Source organism: Solanum lycopersicum, chromosome 6, assembly GCF_036512215.1.
Source record: "Solanum lycopersicum chromosome 6, SLM_r2.1".
Taxonomy (NCBI): domain Eukaryota; kingdom Viridiplantae; phylum Streptophyta; class Magnoliopsida; order Solanales; family Solanaceae; genus Solanum; species Solanum lycopersicum.
The window spans coordinates 36,903,345-36,925,405 of record NC_090805.1 but is presented as its reverse complement, the minus strand read 5'-3'; the positions used below and the strand labels follow the sequence as shown (position 1 = coordinate 36,925,405).

Below are 22,061 nucleotides of genomic sequence, written 5' to 3'. Positions count from 1 at the left end.
GGTTTTATATATTTGATAACTACTCTGTTATCAACTTATTTTATCCTGATTTGGTTGCCTTCTTATAATCTTACATGATTATTAAAAAGAAAGCTAAAAGATAAAGTTGTATTAAACATGCTGAAGTAAGTGGGGAGCCATACTCTGACTTTTGTGTTTTGAAGATTACAATAAAGAGCACATACCAAAGTTTTTTTTGAAAAATAAAGGATCAAAACAATTTGGCAACCTTTAATATGCCGATGATATTAATTGTTAATATTTGTCGAGGAACATGTGGTGCCATGTTTTTTCCTTTTTAATTGTAGAAGTGTAGAATAAGGTATGTTAGTTGGGTCCTTCATCACTTCCCTCGACATTTACATCCCAATGGGTGTCTGGATCATGAAGATCCTTTCGAAAGAAACAATGGTACTTGTATAACTTAGAGTGTAAGTAATATAATCATATAAAGAAGTGTGAAAGTGTGGCTTTGACATAGCATGTTTAAGACCTCTTTCCTTTTTTGACAACTATTTAATTTTAACTTTCCACATAGCCTTTTTAACACCATAAGATTGAAGGATATTTTGGTAAATTCAACATATTTCTTTCAAGACCACAATCTTCAAAAGCTGTCTTCACTTTCTTAAACTCCGTATCAAGTCAATATCAAACAAACAAATTGCAACGGAGGGAGCATATCATTTGTGAAGAACAGATGCTTACAAAATTTATTACTTTTGGTGCAGGAACAGAATGATAGAAAAACATATCTGTCTTTTTAAGTGTTTTGATTCTCTGGTATTGGTTATTCTGTATGCATCTTTATAATCCCTTGATGTTATTTTTGCAGTATCTTTTAATACTCTAGGTAGGCATAGTATTTGAGACAACACACATAAGTTTCACCTGTGGTGAAGGTAGTGCGGAAAGATTATCTGCTTATTCTTTAATCTATTTTGTGGAGTACCCTTAGCCTAAGTATATCTCAGGTGATGCTGAGCACCTTGTTTTACAGATCTTCTTCGTCATTGCAGTACTTAGACTGGAATTGCAGAAAGACACATATCTACTATTGCCACATTAAGCAGAACGGATACTGTTCCTTCAAGGTTCGTATTGTCAATCTGTGGTTACTCTTTTCATGGATCCTTTACATTGCATACCTTACCTTCTTACATCTGAATCCTCTTTTCCAGTAAGTGTTAGAGGGAGTATTACCAGCCTTTGAAGAACTTTTGCATACTGAGCATAGAAATAAAAAAGAGAAATATTACTCAAGCAAAGTTCATTTCTTTATACATTGTTCTCTAGTAAGAATATTTTTCTTATTTTTACTTGTGACAAAATACCTTTATCTTATTTGTTTTCAGTTTTAAGAGATTTTAGCACATTCAATGACCATCAATTTTGACATTAGGATTTCTGTGTGGCATAAAATATGATAGTTTTTAATTTGCGTCTCCTTGTATTCTTTAAGAATTATATTTCCTAGTTCTTGGTTTGACATTATTCAAATTATTTGGCTTTGAATTATCAAGGGTCCATACTTGAACACATTAAGGACTCACTTACAGAGAGCCCTGGGAGATGACAATGTACTGATTGTAAAATTTGTTGAAGATACAAGTTGTGCCAATATAATTCTCGAGGAAGGCATTCTTGTTGGCTTGAGACGTTACCGTTTCTTTGGTAACATTTTATTCTTTTCCTTGATTTATGAATTTCTCTTTCTTTTTGTATATTGTACTTCAACATGTTATTGGTATCTTTTGTTTGAAATTTCGTTTTCGTTCTCTTTTAAAATAACAAATGAAAGAGAAAAAACAAACAATCATGTTATATACCAGTATAATCCCACAAGCAAGGTTTGAAGAGGGTGGAGCGTACACAACCTTACCGTTACCTTTTGTGAAGGTAAAAATGTTAGTTTTTGATAGATCTGGAAGGTGGAAGTGGGATCAGAAGAGAATATTAAAAAGGAGAGAGCTGCTTGTAAAGGATAATTTTATTATGAGGGGAAGCCTTCTTTTTATACAAGGAAAACTTACTAATTTGGCCAAGTAGCCGACACATTCTACTATTCTACTTTACACATGAACCTTTTTATTTTGGCCGACACAAGAAAACAAAAGACTTTTTTTTATATACTTTTCATAAAGTTACTCTTCTAAAAGTAACTTTTGACTAAGTCTATACTTGACTTGGACGTTTATTTTACAAAAAACTTTACATAAAAAAAAAGAAGTCTTTTGTTTTCTTGTGTCAGCCAAAATAAAAAGGGCCATGTGTAAAGTAGAAAAAAAAGAAGTCTTTTGTTTTCTTGTGTCGGCCAAAATAAAAATGGCCATGTGTAAAGTAGAATAGTAGAATGTGTAAAGTCTTTTGTTTTCTTGTGTCGGCCAAAATAAAAAGAGCCATGTGTAAAGTAGAATAGTAGAATGTGTCGGCTACTTGGCCAAAATAGTAAGTTTTCCTTGCATAAAAAGAGGGTTTCCCCTCATAATAAAATCATCCTTTACAAGCAGCTCTCTCCTCTTAAATATCTTCTTCCATTTCCACTTCAAAATCCCGCTTCCACCCCCCATCCAACATTTTATGGATAACTATTTTAACCAATTGGAAAACTGTGTTGTTTGTGTAGACGACATATTATTATACTCGAAAACACAAGATGAACATATAAAGTTATTAGAAAAATTTATACATATAATTAAACACTCAGACATAAGCTTAAGTAAAAGGAAAGTAGAAATAATGAAACCCCAAATAGAATTCTTGGGAATACAAATAGATAAAAATGGAATAAAAATGCAAACACATATAGTACAGAAGATTGTTAATCTTGATGAAAATATAGATACAAAAAAGAAATTACAATCATTTTTAGGAATAGTAAACCAAGTAAGAGAATATATACCAAAATTAGCAGAATATCTAAAACCATTACATAAAAACTTAGGAAAGATGTTGAATATCATTTTGATGATAAAGACAAAGAACATATAAGACGTATCAAGAATTTATGCAAAAAATTACCAAAACTATATTTTCCAGATGAAGATAAACGATTTATATATATTGTAGAAACAGACTCAAGTAACCATAGTTATGGAGGAGTTTTGAAATACAGATACGATAACGAACAGATTGAACATCATTGCAGATATTACTCAGGATCATATACAGAAGCACAACTAAAATGGAAAATAAATAGAAAAGAGTTATTTGCACTATATAAATGTTTATTAGCATTTGAACCATATATAGTTTACAATGAATTTATTGTTAGAACAGATAATACACAAGTTAAATGGTGGAGCACTAGAAAATTACAGGATTCAGTCACAACTAAAGAAATACGAAGAATGAATTTTACATTTGCAATTGAAGTAGTCAAAACTGACAAAAATATGATTGCAGACTACCTATCAAGACAAAGCTACTCAAATCGAACAAGATAATCCAATGGAAAATATACTCAAAACCTTAACTACACTTTGCACAAAAGTGGACAATATAGGCTTGAGAGTACAAAAGCTAGAGACTAATGAAGAGATACTAAAGTCTAAAGCTATAAGTCAGCAGCATGACTATAAAGCCATGCTTAAAACAACTAAGAAGAGAAGAAGTAGCAACAACAAATAATACGACAAATGAAGCAAAGGAAACAACATATATTGACAAGTGAGCTTAACAAAGCTTGACTACCTACTAACCTTCTACCATGATCCTCGACCTCTATATCTTCCTATCTAGGGTAATTTCCTAGGTCATTGTGAGTCATGTCTTGTCTTATCACCTTTCCTCACAACTTCTTTGGTCTACCTTTGTCTCTCCTTATAGCCGTAGTAGCCAACCTCTCACACCTCCTAACTGGGGAATCTACTCATCTTCTCTTCACATGCCTAAACCATCTCAGCCTTACCTCCCTCATCTTGTCTACCAAAAGGGCTGTTATATTATAGGTGTTTTGATGATCCTCACAAATGAAGGGACCTGGTCTCTGTCTGAGTTCGCTCGTCCAAATCTATGATGGGGTACAACTGTAAAGTTGTTGTGTTAGAGGTTGGTGAGGCGTTGATACACTCAAATTTACTTCTCAAAATGAAGTAAAAGCGGTCGTATCAAGTAAAGAACCCAACTAATGAGGTTGGGATCGTTCCCACGAGGAAAATGGTTCAAACTTAACTTTATTCTATTATTACTTCTATTTGGTCAATTATTTCTCGAAAACAAATAACAAAAAAGGGGTTTTTATTAATGAAACAATTAGCTAAATTAAAGTAAACTAGTGATAGGTTCAAGTATTGGAGTTTTAATCAAGTAATGAGGGTAACTAGGGTGTAAGTGTTCCCCATAGGCTCCTAACTCGGTAATTCTAGCCATAACAATCCTTTCCTAGTATCTTGCATGCAAAGTGATAAGTTAGGTATCTCTAAATCCTTGATTTGGCATCTAGAGAATTTCACTCCGCACCTTGGTCTGGCTACGTGTGTTGTTTTACTAAACCTTATCTTTACCTCATATTAAATATCATATTAGATATTTGACTAAGTTGTTACCTCATACCAACATACACTAGCCTATTAGATAGTATACACTAAATCTATGTTGATAATTCTTTTCCTATTATCTACCTCCTTGGTTCGGCAAGTAGCAATAAGGCGAGTTCTAATGTTGGCCACCGTTAAAAAGACTTCTAAGCGAAAGAATTATCAATACATGCAAGACACTATTTTAGAATTGTTATTTTAGCTAGGTTTTACCTTGTTATTACCCATGGTTTCCTCAACCCTAGTTATGGAGTTTAGTTACCCATGCTAATAATCAGACAATTCATATTGATAATATAAAAATTCATGCACTTATTTTGATGAAAATGAACAAAATCCAGAAATTTACTTGAATAAATCACAAAAAAACAATGATCGATTCCGGAAAAGCAATATCAAATCCCAAAATCAAGAGTTCAATACTTAGACAATAAAATTGAAAAATATCCAAAGGTCCAACCCCAAAAATGAGGTTTTTCGAACTATTTATAATAAAACAAAACCTAATAAAAGAGGGAAATCTATTTAAGGAAAAATCTGCCGAAAATGTGTCCGAGTCGACGACCTTCGTGATGGACCATCGTGACTACGACGGACCGTCGTGGCTTCCGTCGTTCCATACTTAGCACAAACCTCTGCTGCTTTATTCATCAACTCTCTGTTACCCTCGACGGACAGGTGTGATGGACCGTTTCAAGCACGATGGTCCGTCTAGGGACTTCGTTTCACGACACCTAGAATCTTCTGAAGTTGGGTACTGGGACTACTCTCTGTTAGCCTTGACGAATGAGCAGGATGGACCGTGTGGCTATGACGGCCCGTCATGAGCTTCCGTAGTCCCACACTTGGTCAGATTTTCCCAACTTCCTTTAGCAACCATTATATTCTCACAATGGTTGACCCCTACGGACCGTCACAGTCACGACGGACCGTCGTGAGGTCCGTAGGTGGTCACTTCTGTAATTTCAGCTCAAAATCTCTGCGTTCTCCTTTGGACAGATTTCTCGAGAATAAATAGAAAACTACATCAAAAATAAATACAAAAAGGCCTTAGACACACTAAACTTAAGGAAAAGACATTGAAAGTATTGTGAAACCACGGTACATCAGGCGTCAACGTACTACACCAATCAAAATGGACGAGGGTGTTTGTCAAATGGATAATAACTCTTTATGTTTGATATTTTCAATATGAAAAACACCATATTAAATACATTCATTCAAAGAAAAAAGTCAGCCAACAAGCCTTTTAAGAATTCATAAAGAAGTTTGCAAGGGACCTGGTTCCTGCAAGACTCTGTATGTAAAAGGACGACAAGACAGCTGTCAGAATAGTTGCCACTTATGATGTGGTAGATGCACGTCCTTCCAGAATGGCAGGCTCTCAGCCAATGGGCGGTCCCAAGGAGTTTGTGTGTATTTGATATAATCTCTTAACACATAACACAAACTTAAGATTTGACAAACTAAATTTGGATTTTCTCTTCTTTGAAAATCCATAAGCTTACAAAGTGAAAGCCATCTTCAAGGAAAAACACTGCTCAACTCAACAAAGATACTTGATATAGTGAAGGAGAGTTCATTGGCCATATGAATAATGCTTACTGTTTATGGCTATATGATGAATGATTGTATACTCACGTGAGGAGTTATGTAGGTTGTATGTCCTCATCAAAACGGTGGAAATTGATAAGTGTTTATGCTCTTAGATGTTTTGGTGATCTTCTGGGATCTGGTCCTCTGCAGAGTATGAAACTCGTCCAGGCTTCAAAGTGCTGGACAACTGTAAAAGCTGTCTGCGTCAGGAAAGTTGGTGAAGTAGCAGAGTACTTCACCAATTAGCGACGACCAGGTTGTTTGTTTGATGGGTAATAACTTTGATGGGTAATAACTTTTCTTGGTATATATCAAACAAATAATAACAAAATTCATTCGTTCATTTAAAGAGAGAAATTCAAGCCTCAAGAACAACAAGGAAACCGATACAAGTGCTTTCATTGCTTTTTGTGTTTGCTGTATTTTGTTTACTTGTAATTGTTCTTAAATTGTAGAATTCGTTTCAACTGTGATAGAAACGTTTCAACCTTGGGTGAAGCATTGTAAGGGTTTGGGTTACGGGTAACTTAGGCTTTTACTTTTGAGAGCAGTGTTGTATATACTCAGGCTCAGCTAAGTGATAAGGAGTATTACTTAGTGGGGAGATCAGCATGCTAATCTCTTTTGTTAACTGACTTTTACTTTTGGTTGTTGAAGATCAGTGAAAGTGGTTTGAAAAGTCCTGTTGAGAACAGATCGTGGTTTTCCTCCCTTGAGCAAGGAGGTTTCCACGTAAAGTTACTTGTCAATATTTAGGTTTTCGTATTTGTTCTTTAATGTCTGACTTTACTGCATTCCTACATGGGCCACTCCTACCTTGCCCCAAATAGCTTCATTCCTAATACTCTCTTTTTGTATGCCCACACATCCATCTCAACATCCTCAATTCTTCTACTCTCATCTTTTGGACTTGTGAGTTCTTGACTGGCTAACACTCTCCATAGTCCATACAACATATCTGGTCTGACCACCACTAAATTAAAGTTACTGTAAGGTTTGGTGACACATTCACAAGACACTAGATGCAAGCTTCCATTTCATCCATCCCGTTCCAATACAATGTGTAACGTCATCATCTATCTCCCCGTCCCATTGGATTATTCATCCCATATACTTGAAACTTTCCTTCTTGGGGATAAATTAAGTGTCAATTCTAACTTCCACATTTTCCATGTGGGTTATATTAGTGGACTTGCACTTTAAGTGTTTTGTCTTAGTCCGCCTACTTGAACCCTTTATATTCAGTGTTTTTATCTTTTAGTGCTATTGCACGACTCGTCAATCAAAACTATGCCATCTGCAAACAACATACACTATGGCACTTCTCGTTGTATGCGTCGTGTTAGAAGGTCCATCATTAAGGCAAATAGAAACGATTTAAGAGCTCATCCCTAGTGCAATACCATCACGATGGGGAAGTGATCTAAAGCTCCTTCCATAGTCCTTAGTCGTGTCTTCGCTTCATTGTACATATCCTTAATTGCCATAATGTAAGCTTCATGTACACCTTGAGCCTCTGCCCTCCAAACAACCCCACAAGAATCTCCTTTGGGACTTTATCGCATATTTTTTCTAGGTCAATGAACACCACATGTTAGTACCTCTTCCTCTCTCTATACTGCCCCATCGATCTCCTTACTGCATAAAAGAGGACTCCTTTGAGTTTATGAAATAGGGAAATGGTGTAATTCTTGATATTCCAAATTGTTGTGGCATAATCATTAAATACATTCCTCACAATAGTTTAATGGTTGGCTTGATTCATTTTAGAAAAAACAATAGAGCTGCAGGTAAAAGTTCTAATGCTTCTCCTGACTTTCAATTGTCCCCATCATGCCACACTTCCATTATTATTCGTGTTGGTATTGCCAATGTTGTTGTTTGTCATAATTGCTGTTACACCTGATAATCCCAAGTCCCAACCTTTGGCTGCATTTTAGTTCTTTTCTGACATTATGGTTCTTGTGCAGTGTATAAAGATGATAAAGAGAGGAAGAAAAGTCCAGCTATGATGAAGACAAAAACTGCTTCTTTGAAGTGCTACTTTGTTAGGTTTGAGTCCATTGGAACCTGCAATGATGGAGAATCCTATGTATTTTCTACCAAAACAATCAGTCAAGCAAGGTGTAAATTCATGCATGTGCATATGGTTTCTAATATGGCAAAATATGCAGCCAGGTTGGTCTCCTTGATAGTCATGTTGAGTATTTATTGAGCTTTCTTGGCAGATAGTAATTTATGCATACATGCAGGCTTTCCTTAATTCTATCAAAGACGATTAAGCTTCAAACAGATCTTGATTCTGTCACCATTGAAAGAATTGAAGATATACTTTGTCGGGTAGCGGCTCTGTTTCATATATTTGGACTTCCTGTTGTGATTTTCTGATAAATATGTCTAGAAAATTTGCTTATCCTTTTATTTGATTAATCGTAGGATGAAAATGGTTGTATTATTCAAGATGAAGACGGCGAACCTCGTATACATACTGATGGTACTGGTTTCATATCAGAAGATTTAGCTATGCATTGTCCCAAAGATTTTTCAAAAGCAGAATATATAAAAGATGAAAATTATGAGGTATGCATAATTTCTTTATTCATAGAAGTGAAACCCTGAAATTGGCAAGTGTACGGATTTACAGTTTCAATGTTGTGTAAAGAGCTTCCCTGAGCATCTTCTAAAGAAAATGGGAAACTGAAAGTTATATTTCACGCCCCTGAGCTACCCCTTAGAAGTAACACGTGATCTAGGATCACGAGTGACCCCAAACTAATGCTGAGTCTGGCATGTATGAAGTATACTAAAAATAACTGAGTAAAACATATACTATGCGAAAGCTAAAACAATGGTTATCTGAAATAGGGAATACCCAAATGGTCTAAATATAAGTTAAATAAACTAAGATTTTAATGTTGACTGACCCATCACTTAACGACTCGAGCGAAATCTACACTGAGTTGAGCATGCCGCCAGCTAACTCTAACAAAAGCTGAATATAAAGACTAAAATAAAAAGCATGTCTATTGTCCCCGAAGTATGAGAACACGCCGCTGATGCTTCTGAAGTCGAATCAAGAATAGATCTAAGTGTGATCTGGACATTGAGTGCCTGTATCTACATCATGAAACGATGTAGCACCAAGTATGTGTCAATACTTGGAATGTATTGAGCATGCAGGATATAGAAACCGAGCTGAATAAAAGATATATAAGCTAAATAATGCATAATTGAGCGATGATACAATTTGAACAAAGATATAAATATTGAAATATAACTGAAAAACTAAACTGAATGCACTGACAAGTACTAATCATGAAGATAACATGCTGAACTGATTATTGAAGTATATGCTGGAAAACCTAGTCAATGCATTAATAGTCCAACTGTGTGAGCTACTATTGACAGACATAAATTACGGGAGCTAAACGTGGAGTTTGATGTATACGCCCCATCGAGAGGACACAATATACCTTGCAAGGGGTATGAATGCATAATTGTGGCGTGATCAATAATATTGATGCCCAATAGAGTAGACTTTATAATCCTACGTCGGCACGTAGTTTTAGGACTATGAGGGTACGCTGAGCTCTAGTCCAACTCGATGCTAAGTGAACTCCTAACTAAATACATATGAAGCTGAAATGCACGAAGTACTGAATAACTCAAAATATTGATATGCTAACTGAGAATGCAACATTTATATATTGAGAATGTGATATTCAAATCCGGAGCATGATTTTCTGTTTAACTAACCTAGCAAATATAATTCATGAACTAAGAGAATTTAAACAACCTAGGGTTCTGAGTTTTATATCAGGAATTAAGCAACGTTCCAAGAAAACATATTGTTTAGACTATGGATACTATAACAACTGAATTCACCACAATTCCCAAGATTTTACAAACCCTAGGTCTAAACAAGTTATGTGGAATCAAGGAACTAATTGAATTCTAGGGACTTAAGGGTTGAAAAGAATCCACTAGTGAAATTCCACAAACGTGGTGACAAAATATCTGTGGAGACATCCTTTGGATTTCGGGGCTAAACTTTGAAGGATGCTTCTATGTGTTCTTAGAAAACTTGGTTGCCTCTTTTTTTTTTCTTTCTAACTTGGATTTGGAGAATGAGGGTTTTGGGTGTCTGACTAGATTATTAGGCTTAGACTGAGTAAATTGATGTAGTTCAAGCACCAAACGACATAGTTTAAGTGCCTAATGCATAGGAAAAAAAACCCAAAACGACGCTAACTTAAAACTGGTGCAGTGCAATGTACTACGGGACTGGCGGACCGTCATTTGAACTACCGCCCGTCAACAGGGTTGTGTTCGAGGTTTGCCCGATATAGCTTCATTATAACCAAGATGAAGCCATTGACTATGATAAAACATTTGCCTCGGTGGCAAGGATGGAAGCTATCAGATTTCTGATTGCTTTTGCAGCTTTTCATGGAATTCAAATTGTTTCAAATGGAAGTAAAAAACATATTCTTGAATGGTTACTTGAAGGAAGAGGTTTATGTAAATCAACCCCCTGGATTTGAAGATGTATTATTCAAATCATGTACTTAAATTGAATAAGACTATGGATAGAAACAGACTCTTAGAACTTGGTATCAAAGGTTGTCTAAGTTCCTTTTGGAAAATGGCTTCAAAAGAGGAAAATTCGACAATACTCTCTTTTTGAAAACACGAGGAAAAAATTGCTCATTATCCAAGTGTATGTTGATGATATTATCTTTGGAGCAATTTCTGAAGTCATGTGTGAGGAATTTGCTTCGCTAATGAGAAGTGAGTTTGAGATGAGTATGATGGGAGGATTGAGTTTCTTACTGGGGTTGTAGATCAGGAAAACATTGATTGATATTTCCATTTGTCAAGAAAAGTACATCAAGGAGCTGCTAAAAAAATTTCACATGATGGATGCAAAGCCTATCGATACTCTTATGGGAACAAACTCTAAACTGGATGTTGATGAACCTAATCCTATGATGAATTAAACTATGTATAAAGGCATCATTGGTTCATTGTTGTACTTGATAATAAGCAGACCTAATATCGTGTTCAGTGTGGGTATGTGTTCTAGGTTTCAAGCTTGCCCCAAAGAGTCTCATTTGAAAGTTGGCAACCGAATCCTAAGGTATCTGAAAAAATAGGGGACCTGGTCCTGCTTTATCCTTTAGGAGACTCGTTTGCACTGGTGGGATATGCTGATATTATGTAGGATATCAAGTTGATAGAAAAAGCACCTCAGGAATAACTCACTTTCTGGGGTCTTCACTCATCTCGTGGGAAACTAAGAAGCAGAACTCAGTGGCTCATTCTACATCTGAAGGAGAATATATAACAGCTGCATCTTGTTGTGCTCAACTTCTATGGATAAAACAACAACATGAAGACTTTGGAGTGATCACTCACTCTGTCATACTCTTGTATGCTAACACAACTGCTCTCAATATGGCTAAGAACCCAATTCAGCATAAAAGGACCAAGCACATTGATGTGAGACACTATATTCTATGAGATAATGTAGAAGAAGGGTAACATATGTATGCAGTAAGTCTAAAGATCAAATTGCTGACATCTTCGCCAAAACTTTGAGCAAGGACCAGTTTGAGATTAATAGATTGAGGTTGGGAATGCGGAAGATTGACTAAGTCGATTTCATTCGAATTATCCAATCCCCATTGGCTATGATAAGGAGGCAGGTATCCGCGTGATTTGTATTGCTTGTTTTGTCTTCGAATGAAATCATCTCAGTCAATCATCAACATTTCCAATCTCAATCTGTTAATCTCAAACTGGTCCTCAAAAGTTTAGTGAAGATGTCAACAATTTGGTCTTCAGTCTTACAGAACTGCATACAAATGTTTCTCCTTTCTGCATTATCTCTCAGAAAAGTGGTTCTCACATAAATATGCTTGGTCCTTTTATGCTTAACTGGATTCATAGCCATGTTGAGAGCACTTGTATTATCACACAAGAGTGGGATAGTGTGAGTGATCACTCCAAAGTCTTCAGGCTGTTGTTTTATCCATAGAAGCTGAGCACAACAAGATGCAGCAATCGAAAAAGCCACTGAGTTTTGCTTCTTGGTTCCCCTAGAAGATGAGTGAAAACCCAGAAAGTGAGTCATTCATCAACTTGACATTCTGCATCTGCATATCCCACCAATTCAAATGAGTCTCCTAAAGGATAAAACAGGACCAGGTTCCCCATTTTCTTCAGATACCTTAGGATTCGCTTGACAACTTTCAAATGAGACTCTTTGGGGCAAGTTCGAAACCTAGCACACATACCCACACTGGACACGTCTGCAATAATGCCTCTATCTATAGTTTCATTCACAGTAGGACCAATTTCATCTGCATCCAATTGGTTTTTTTTTCATGGGAGTATCAATAGGCTTTGCATTCGTCATGTGAAACTTTTTCAGCTGCTCCTTGATGTACTTTTCTTGACAAATGGAAGTACCATTCGATGTTTGCCTGATCTGCAACCCTAGGAAGAAACTCAATTCTCCCATCATACTCATCTCAATCTCACTTCTCATTAGTGAAGCAAATTCCTTACACATGACTTCAGAAGTTGCTCCAAAGATAATATCATCGACATACACTTGGATAATGGGAAAATCTTTACCTCTTGTTTTCAAGAAGAGAGTATTGTTGATTTTTCCTCTTTCGTAGCCATTTTCCATAAGGAACTTAGATAACTTTTCATACCAAGCTCTAGGAGCCCGTGTCAGTCCATAGAGAGCCTTATCCAATTTTAGCACATGACTTGGATAATCAACATCATCAAACCCAGGGGGTTACTTTACATAAACCTCTTCCTTCAATTAACCATTCAAGAATGCACTTGTTACATCCTTTTGCAACAATTTGAATTCCATGAAAGTTGCAAAATAATCTCAAGTTTGATAGCTTCCATCCTTGCCACTGGGCAAATGTTGCATCATAGTCAATGCTTTGTTTTTGGTTATATCCTTGCACCATCAACTTTGATTTGTTTCTTTTAATAATACCATGTTCGTCCATCTTGTTTCTGAACAAGCATCTGGTCCCTATTAGAGTTCAAATTGGTGAAGTTTCTTTTGTACGGAATTCACCCGATCAAGATCTTTCAAGGCTTTCTTGATACTTTTGGGCTCAATATATGATATGAATGCTGAGAATGCAACTAGATTTCTAGTTTTGGACCTAGTATGCATCTCATTATTCAAGGGAAAAATGAGATTATCAAGAGGATGAGAAGACTTGTGTTTCCACCCTGACTTAGTCGTCAAGGGTTGAGGTTGATTAGCTTGTTCCTCTTAATCTTCAAGGGCGGTGAAGAACAGTAACTTAAATAAAAATGTTCAAGTAAATAACACTAGTAGTTTACGTGGAAACCCCCTTGCTCAAGGGCGCTGAAAACCACGACCTTTACTCACATGATTTCAACAACTCTATAATCATCAAGGAGCAACAATTTAGCGGTTTCGAATTCCATTTTTCTATGTAAAGTTGATAAAAAGCTCTTGCAATCTAGGAATTCAACTCTAAATCCCTTCCCCCTCACTGTAACAATTCTGTTACAACACCTTATAAAGCTACTACTCTGTTGCCCACTAAATCAATTAACTCAATTTAGACTTCAGTTACTCACCATAGCTAACTCTAGCTATAACGAAGAATCAAAGATGAAAACACTAACTGATCTAATTCCTTTATAACACAGGAATAGATCTACAAGGATAAGCACTGAAGTATAAACCTAAGACAACTAAGAACGATGACAACTCTATCAGGTCCCTTTTTGTTCTTGAGGAGGATATTTCTTAAGAGAATGGCTTTTGCAATGTTCTTGAACCTTTCAGGATGCAAAAACTAATGTTGTGTCCATTGAAGTGAACCTTATATGTGATGGACACAAAATCTTAGAAGCAAAGGTATTGGTCAACGACCCTGCCACACTGCACCAGACGCACCACCTCCTGCAGTCCTACGGATGGCAGAGTGTGCAGAGTACTTTTCCTAGCTGTCCTTATCTTGTACAGGAACACCATTCTCATATGGGATCAGGTCCCCTTATCAGATCCCATTGTTTTTCAAATCATCAAAACTAAGTAATAATATAAAAGTTTGCCCAAAAGTTTGTCCTGCACTTTCTAGTGCGTCCACATTTTTCTCGGATTTGGCCTCCATGATTTCTCTACCAGAAAGTGTGGCCAACACAATAAAGTGCCAACACACTTTTCTTTGCTCTTTTTCAAATTTCTTACTTTCTATCACTTGAGTCCAAAAGCTTCCTATCTTGCACAGTTTTGTTCTTTTTCCGTTCCTTTTACATTATTTTGCTTCTTCAACACTTCAACGTCTGGAAGACAGCAATATTACATAAGTTTTGGTTAGAATGATCACTTTAAGACTACAAAACATGAAGACACGCATATGGATTAGATGGAAAAATATCAACTTATCAAAACACTTTGGGATTGTGCATCATCATTTGCCTTTGCTGATATTTGTTTATTCTTGGGCTGGTATAACTCCATCAATCATATAATTTTTCTCAGAATTTTGTTGATATCGTGGACCTTGATGACGTGAATGTAGAAAGAAGAGTGAGTGTATCTCGCAATAGGAAACCGGTAACTAATCTATGAATACTTTATTATATTTCATTTTCCGAAAGAAGCTTCCATTAATTATTTCATTGTTCTTCCTCCAAGCCTTTGTTGATGCAGTGCCGTTTGTTCTTCAATGGTTGTGCTGTGAAGGGGACTTTTCTTGTCAATAGAAAGGTATTTCTGCACCTTTCAGTTAAGATATGTTATATGTTTAGTCCTCTATCATAATCTTTTTGGTTAGCTTTGTCATATCACATAAGTGGTAGATCATGTATCAAATAAACAAAGGATGTTTGATATATGAATGTTCCCATGTATGCCTCTGAGCATTTCATTTGTTTGACCAATACTGAAGAATACTCTGATTGATGTACCAAAACTCTTCTCTATTTTACTCTAATTTCCTCTGCGTGTCAAGTTTAAACTAATTCCAACATCTAGGAAACAATCTTGAAAAAGGAAGGAATTGTTCATGAGAAAATGTCCAAGAAAGTTATATTAAGAGGTTGCCTTAATTTAAACTAGCCATGATTTGTTAAGAGTAGTATTTGATAAAAAATGTAGCATGCCTTTCTTTATAATTGCTTAATGATCAAAAACTCGAAATTTATTATTAAAGATTACTAATCTATTATTGAAACAAGAAGTGATAAACTATTGAAAAATGAATATGTATAATTAGTCACACATTTGTGCATCTGCTTATGTGTGTCCTATCCCTGGTTGGACTATGTGATATGTTTTGACTTCTATTAAGTTTTTCATGGTATCTTATTTGATGCCCCTATTTTCATTCAAATACTTTGACCATGTATTTGTTGGAGCACTTTATGCATTTATCCTAATCTGTCGTCATGCATGTTGCGTGTGTACCCCTTATCTAAGTGTATAAAAACACAACATAAAGAACATGTCCAACTTGAGAGACTATATATCCTCGCATGCTTTTCTAATAATTCAAAGCACTTAAAGAAATATTTGACATAATGGAAGAATCAATTAACATATGCAATTGTTTATCTATGAATAAAGAACTACTCAAAAAAATATTTTGTTTCTCAAAATTGAGAATCTTCTAATTGCTCAATTATCTTCATACATTGACATGGATATACCAAAGAGGTAGTGATATAAAAACAAAATTATAGCTAGAGAAGATTGGAACAATTATAGAAGGAACAAAACTCAAGTAGAAGCAATAATAACGCTAGCATGCTTCTTTGCAGTTCAACTTTTGTTACTAGACATCGTATGTGCATATAAGAAATCAAATACTCAAAGGAACATCATTTTCTATAAAGTTACTGTAGTATATGCATGTAGTTGATTCTTTGTGGAGCAATTTGCTGGTTATTGTTGTTATTTTCTTTTTTGGATAACACATTTGCTGTATAGTTTAAAATATGTTGGCATTGTGTTTAGAAGTTTTCAGGTAGTCTTTTCAAAAAGAGTACTTTTAAAAATACTTGCACAAGTTTTTGATAGTCTTTTGACAGCACTAGTTAAAATAATACTTCTAGGGAAGCTACCGCTAGCCCTATTAGTTCTTCATCCGGAGAAGCTTATCCTTAATCCTTCAAAGAAGCTCTCTTAGTTTACCTCTTTAATTGGAGAAAAAATTGGACTTGTACATTTTCTATTGCAATTCTATCTTTGACCAGTTATTACAATATATATCATGTTCTGTGTTTGAACTTTAACGTGCCAGCTAGTTAAAATTCTAAATATCTTTTTGATAGTTTTTCGTATTGATAAATCAGACTGTTGTTATGTGAAAACTTTATGCCCCCTTTATGTGGTTGGTTCCTGTGTTGCTTATGTAGCCTTCAATAATTGCCTCACTTTTTCATCATTCTTATAGATTGGATCACGAAAAATTCATATTAGACCCTCAATGGTGAAGGTTGAGATAGACCCAACAATTTCAAGTATACCAACTTTTGACTCATTGGAGATAGTTGCAATCAGGTATCCTCTTTATCTCCTGGGCCCTGATTCACAGTTGAATATTGAGTAAAATACTTGTTCTGAGTACCAAGGATATACTTTGTATTTGGAAATTTAAAAAAGTCATTATCTTTTGGATAAGTTGCTGACTATTGCTACATTTTGTACAAGAGTCGATTGGCATATTCTTCTGTGTGAAGTTTAAATTTTTTTATTCAAACGCAGTTTAATATACTACTGAAAGTTAATCCTAAAATTATCTTAGAAAATATTATGCTTCCCCATTCAGTAATTTTCCCAATATACTTTTCTCGTGCCTTCTCTTTGTGTGTGTTGTATGTCTGTTTGTTTGTTTTAGGTATTAAAATAATTCAACAAAATATAGCTCAAGGGGGTGAAACCCTGTAATCTTTCACCTGATTCCCGCCCCTCCCTCTTCTCTCAGATTCTCGCTCTCTCTCAGAATATAAAAACATGAACTCCTAGTTCATTCTTTCTTCTCTTTACTTACCGAAAAAGAATAATTCTTTTCAATTTTCCCTGGATTTGGGAAAGAGTACCTTTTGAAGCACAGATTGAAGAAAACCTTGTATGGACTGAAGTAATCCCCTAGAGCTTGATTTGATAGATTCTCCAGAGCGACGGTTTCCAATAAAGCAATCACACCCTTTCACGAGACATCATAAGGGTAAACTCACTCTTTTCATTGTTTATGTTGATGACATAGTAATGACAATAGATTACAAAGAGGAGATGATGTGAATGAAGTTGTTAGCACAAGAATTTGAGATCAAAGATCTAGGGAGGTTGCAGTATTTCATGCAGATTGGGGTTGCTAGATCAAAAAGAGGAATCTTTATTTCTGAAAGAAAATATATTCTAAATCTCTTAAAAAAACTGTTATGAGCCAGCAAAATAAGCTATTGAAAACAATCACAAATTTCAAACATGGATTGAAAGGGTTAGTTGATAAGGAAAGATAATAGAGGTTGTTTGGAAGACTCGTTTATCTTTATCACACTAAACCAGACATTGCCTATTCATTAGCTCACTAAGTTGGTTCATTCACGATCCTCATATGCAACCTGTTGCTTGCATTCTGTATTATCGGAGGTCTGTTCCAGGGAAAGGTTTGCTTTTCTGTAAACATGGTCACTTCCAGATAGAAGCGTTTTATAGTTGCGATTGGCTGTATGTTTAGATAATGGATGATCTATATCCGATTACTGTACCTTCATAGAGAGGAACCTAGTTACTTGGAGAAGTAAAAAAGTAAAGTCTAGTTACAAGATCAAGTGTGGACATAGAATATAGATCTATTACCCAAGGTGTTTGTGAGCTTCTTAGGCTACAAAAGTTAGGGGAAAAGTGAGTTTGCTCCAAAAAGGGGAATTCCTTGTACTGCAAAAATAAAGCTGCAACCAATATAAGCTCAGAATCCATTTCAACATTGTCCCAAAAAAAAAAAAAACATATTGAAAGTGATCGTCACTTCATCAAAGAGAAAGTTACAAGTGACACCTTGAGTTTCTTCATGTACTGTTAGAAGAATAGCTAGCAGATGTGCATACAAATGGGCTTAGCAGAAAGACTTTTGATACTTTGATTTGCAAGTTAGACATGTGCGAGATGTATGTGACTATGTTCCAACTTGAGAGGAAGTGTTAATTGTGTTAATTAATTAGCATCATTTTAGGACATATTATTTTTCCTTTTCCTAGCGTGACACCCCTTCTCATGGGATGCAAATACATACAAAATACAAGACATGTTTCTTCTTCTAAACACTTCAGTAGTTTATCCTTAACCACCCAAACCGAATCATTCTTGTGCAAAGTTCGTGGCTAGCAAACAACAAAGTACGTAGTGATCCGTTCACACTTATACTGTTGAAAGAGCAATGCATGTACCAAAGCAGTAAGTGTCGGATGCTTGTGCTTGATCTTCTAATAGTTCAAGCAACAAGGTACATGTTGCTACCACTTTCTTCATACATTTCTACCAATACAACTCCGGAGGGTCCTGAAACATCTTTGTAGAGACCAAATGTATTGAGTACCTTGAACTGGGCACCTTAAACAATTACAATCAGGACCACAAAGTCGACCACCACAATGAAGAACCCCATCATCATCAGTGGTAAAATCAGTGAACCATCCTTCTAAACCAGGCTCCTGAAGCTCAGCTAAATGAGGATCCTCGTCCTGTCTGTCTCTCCCTAATCGGTGTGACTGAGGAACACCATGTCACAATGAAGACAAGTACACTGCCTGGTACTGAATCATCAATCCTAACCCTTGGGTTAGCAAATTCTAAACCTCAATAGCTGTAGGCTTTCTATCCACTCGCAATCAGCCAAACTCCCCACAGATTTGCGAGTTAAGGCATTAACTACCACATTAGCTTTACCTTGATGATACAAGATAGTGATGTCATAAAGTTTTTCTAACTCAATCCACTTGTGCTGCCTGCAATTCTAGTCCATTTGGTTGAACCTGCACAGCGAACTCTTATGGTCAGTCTAAAATGTACATGATTCACCATATAGGTAGTGCCACCATATAATCAAAGCAGCAACCACAACCAACTAATCAAGAGTCAGATAGTTCCCTCATGATCTTTTACAGTCGTGAAACATAAGAACACCTTCTTATCAAGACACATCCAAGGCCAATGCATGAAGCATCACAGTATACCATGTAACTAATTGGTCTGGTAGGAAGTGTCAAAATTGGAGTCGTGGTCAAGATAACCATAAGCTTTTGAAAGCTTGCCTCACAATCATCTGACTATTGAAACTGAACTCCCTTTGAGTCAATCTAGTCAATGGTGTTGCCAAAACTGAAAAATCTCTCACAAACCGTTTGAAGTAACTTGCCAGGCCTAAGAAATTAGAGATATCTGTTGGAGTAGGCGAGTAGTATGTCTCAAGCCAGTTTGAACTGCCTCAATCTTCTTTGGATATACCCCAACCTATCTCTAGTTACCACACGACCCAAAAAATGATGCCATGTCAAGCCAAAACTCACACTTGGAGAATTTGGTGTAAAACTTTCGTTTCCCAAGTGTCTGTATGCTTCTCGTGTTCCATCTCACTACAGGAAATGGTATAGAGGATGTAGATGAGATGGTAGATTTCTTAGATGCTCTGTAAAGCTTAAAAGTTTAACCTTGCTACCTTGTAACTTTTTGGAGGTGGCGAGCATTTCTTAATGCTGGAGAATACAACAGCAACCATCTCTTTGTGTACTGTAGAATAACCAACATTTTGTGGAATGTCTTTATCAATCAGAAGGACATGAAATGGGTTATGCCTAGGACAGTTACGCAGAGCCTGAAGTTATGGAGCAGTTATCCAAGCATTTCTGGGCATAAAGAAATATGGAAAATTATTCCAGCTTGCATCTGGTGGTCTGTGTGGAAAGAAAGAAATATCAAATGCTTCCAAAACAAGAGCAATTCCATTCAGAAGATTAAGATGAACTGCTTAGTTTTTTTCTTTTTTTGGTGTAAACAGGACTACATGGTAGATCTAGAATCAACTAAAGATGTTTTAGGTTCCTTGTAAATTTTTAGGATTAAAGATCTTCCTGGTACTCTCCACAATTGTAATTAAGAAACTATAACTTATTGTGGTAGGTTCTGGTTTTTGTTTTGGAATAGAATACAAGTTGTTACTTGTCTCAAAAAAAAAGAATACAACAGCACTAATTCTCCCAAAAAAAAAAAAACTCTATTAAATGTTATAGAAATGCAATGAATTGCTTGTATGAAACCACCTCAAGTCAAGGGTCCCTTGACAATATTAAGAACAGTAAAGAATAAAAACCTGAAGTAATGAACAATGAAATTTAACATGGAAAACTCATTCTTCAAGGGAGAAGAAAGCCACGATCTGTCTCACACAATTTCTCAACAACTTTGTCACGACTTGATTTCTCAAGTCATGATGACACCTACTATAAGCCACCAGTAGGTAAGCCAACCCGTAACCTGGAACAACAATTAATGAGCATAAGGATAGAAAGAGAGCGGAAGCGACAATTAAAGAACAAAAATAGAGAACAAGTGGAAGCAAACCAAAATATATATACAATAAGATCCCTCTGGAACCTGGAAGTCACAAGTACAGAGCTCCTAGTACAAAAAGAGTACAAGTCCCAAAGTGGACCCAAAAATACAATGCTTGTCTCATAAAGCAAAAGAGTAGCCAACAAAATATAGACAGAGACAGGTAAGTACAGGACGCCATGTGCTCACTCTCGTCTCTGAACTGAAGTTGCAGCTGGCTCGAATATCAATGCTGGTAACTGGTGCTTGTACTTGCATCACGAAACAAATGCCGAGTGTAGCTTGAGTATTTACACAACGGGTACTTAGCAGGCATCATAGGCCGACTGAACAAGAGAAGTAAAGCAATATGAAAAGCGAAAATAAAGCACAAACAAAGGTCAAGAGACAGAAAGTTAATAGAAATGCACGCAAGTGCACTAAGGACAATAAATGAAATAAGTACAACTAACTAAATCTGACTAGGCCCTTATAAATTCAGAAGGTACACTCATGTGCAAGTTTGAGAAAATCTGAACAAACCCCCATAAGCCTGACAGATATACATTAATAGCTAAAACTACTAAGAACAGGTCATAGTGAGTCCAGAGCCAGAGGGTGCGTGACCCGGACCTCAAACCGCCTATAGATCTCCCAAGAGAACTGAACCACGAGAAATCTCGTCATAAACTTTTTTAAAAGTTTTTTTTATATGTTTTGTATAGCTATAGTGAATGGAAGTTCTATGAAGTAATTGCACAAATTATAAGAAAAAAACGAAGAAATAAAAACTTGGTTAGAGTTGGGTTAGTTGGGTTGGGATATGACCCATTGTTTAGACCGTTATTTGATCCATACCAAGTGACCTTTGTCCGAGTTAATGACTTGCCCATTTATTGGTTCAACCCATCTAGACACGCTCAAATCACCTTAACTTACCCATTTGACACCGCTATCCTGCATGGCGGACATTCCAATTTCTATTATATCACTAGAAAACAGAAGCCCTTAAGCATGTTCAACGTCCGGTGAAGTTCTACTTTTTTGGAAAAGAAAGGTGAGTCTAGGGGTTTTCGCGAACCATAATTGTTGTTTCTCTTCCTAGATGAAAGTGTTGATTCCAGATCTACAAAGACATGCCCAATCATATTCTGACCAGGCTTCAAAAAACTTCGAGATCACCCATTTTCTCGAGAATCAAGGGGTCAAGAGCTTAATATTGAACCCTCACCATACCTTGTTGATAAAAGGTTAAGTAATTACAGACTTACCTATGGTTGTGCAATTTAGGAAATTTAGGTTGTGATGATGTGGAT

The 22,061-nt window shown here is 36.0% G+C and overlaps 1 protein-coding gene across 1 annotated transcript in view; it reads left to right on the top strand.

Annotated features, from left to right (window-relative positions):
- TY-1/TY-3 (RNA-dependent RNA polymerase) overlaps positions 1 to 22,061 on the top strand; it is a 28,521-nt gene that overhangs the window by 2,296 nt on the left and 4,164 nt on the right. Inside the window, exons 5-12 of the mRNA XM_010323869.4 lie at positions 1,020 to 1,094; positions 1,524 to 1,674; positions 8,105 to 8,312; positions 8,387 to 8,474; positions 8,571 to 8,714; positions 14,695 to 14,769; positions 14,851 to 14,922; positions 16,610 to 16,716. Of these exons, the coding sequence (XP_010322171.1) occupies positions 1,020 to 1,094; positions 1,524 to 1,674; positions 8,105 to 8,312; positions 8,387 to 8,474; positions 8,571 to 8,714; positions 14,695 to 14,769; positions 14,851 to 14,922; positions 16,610 to 16,716 (920 nt within the window). The remainder of the gene's footprint in view (positions 1 to 1,019; positions 1,095 to 1,523; positions 1,675 to 8,104; positions 8,313 to 8,386; positions 8,475 to 8,570; positions 8,715 to 14,694; positions 14,770 to 14,850; positions 14,923 to 16,609; positions 16,717 to 22,061) is intronic.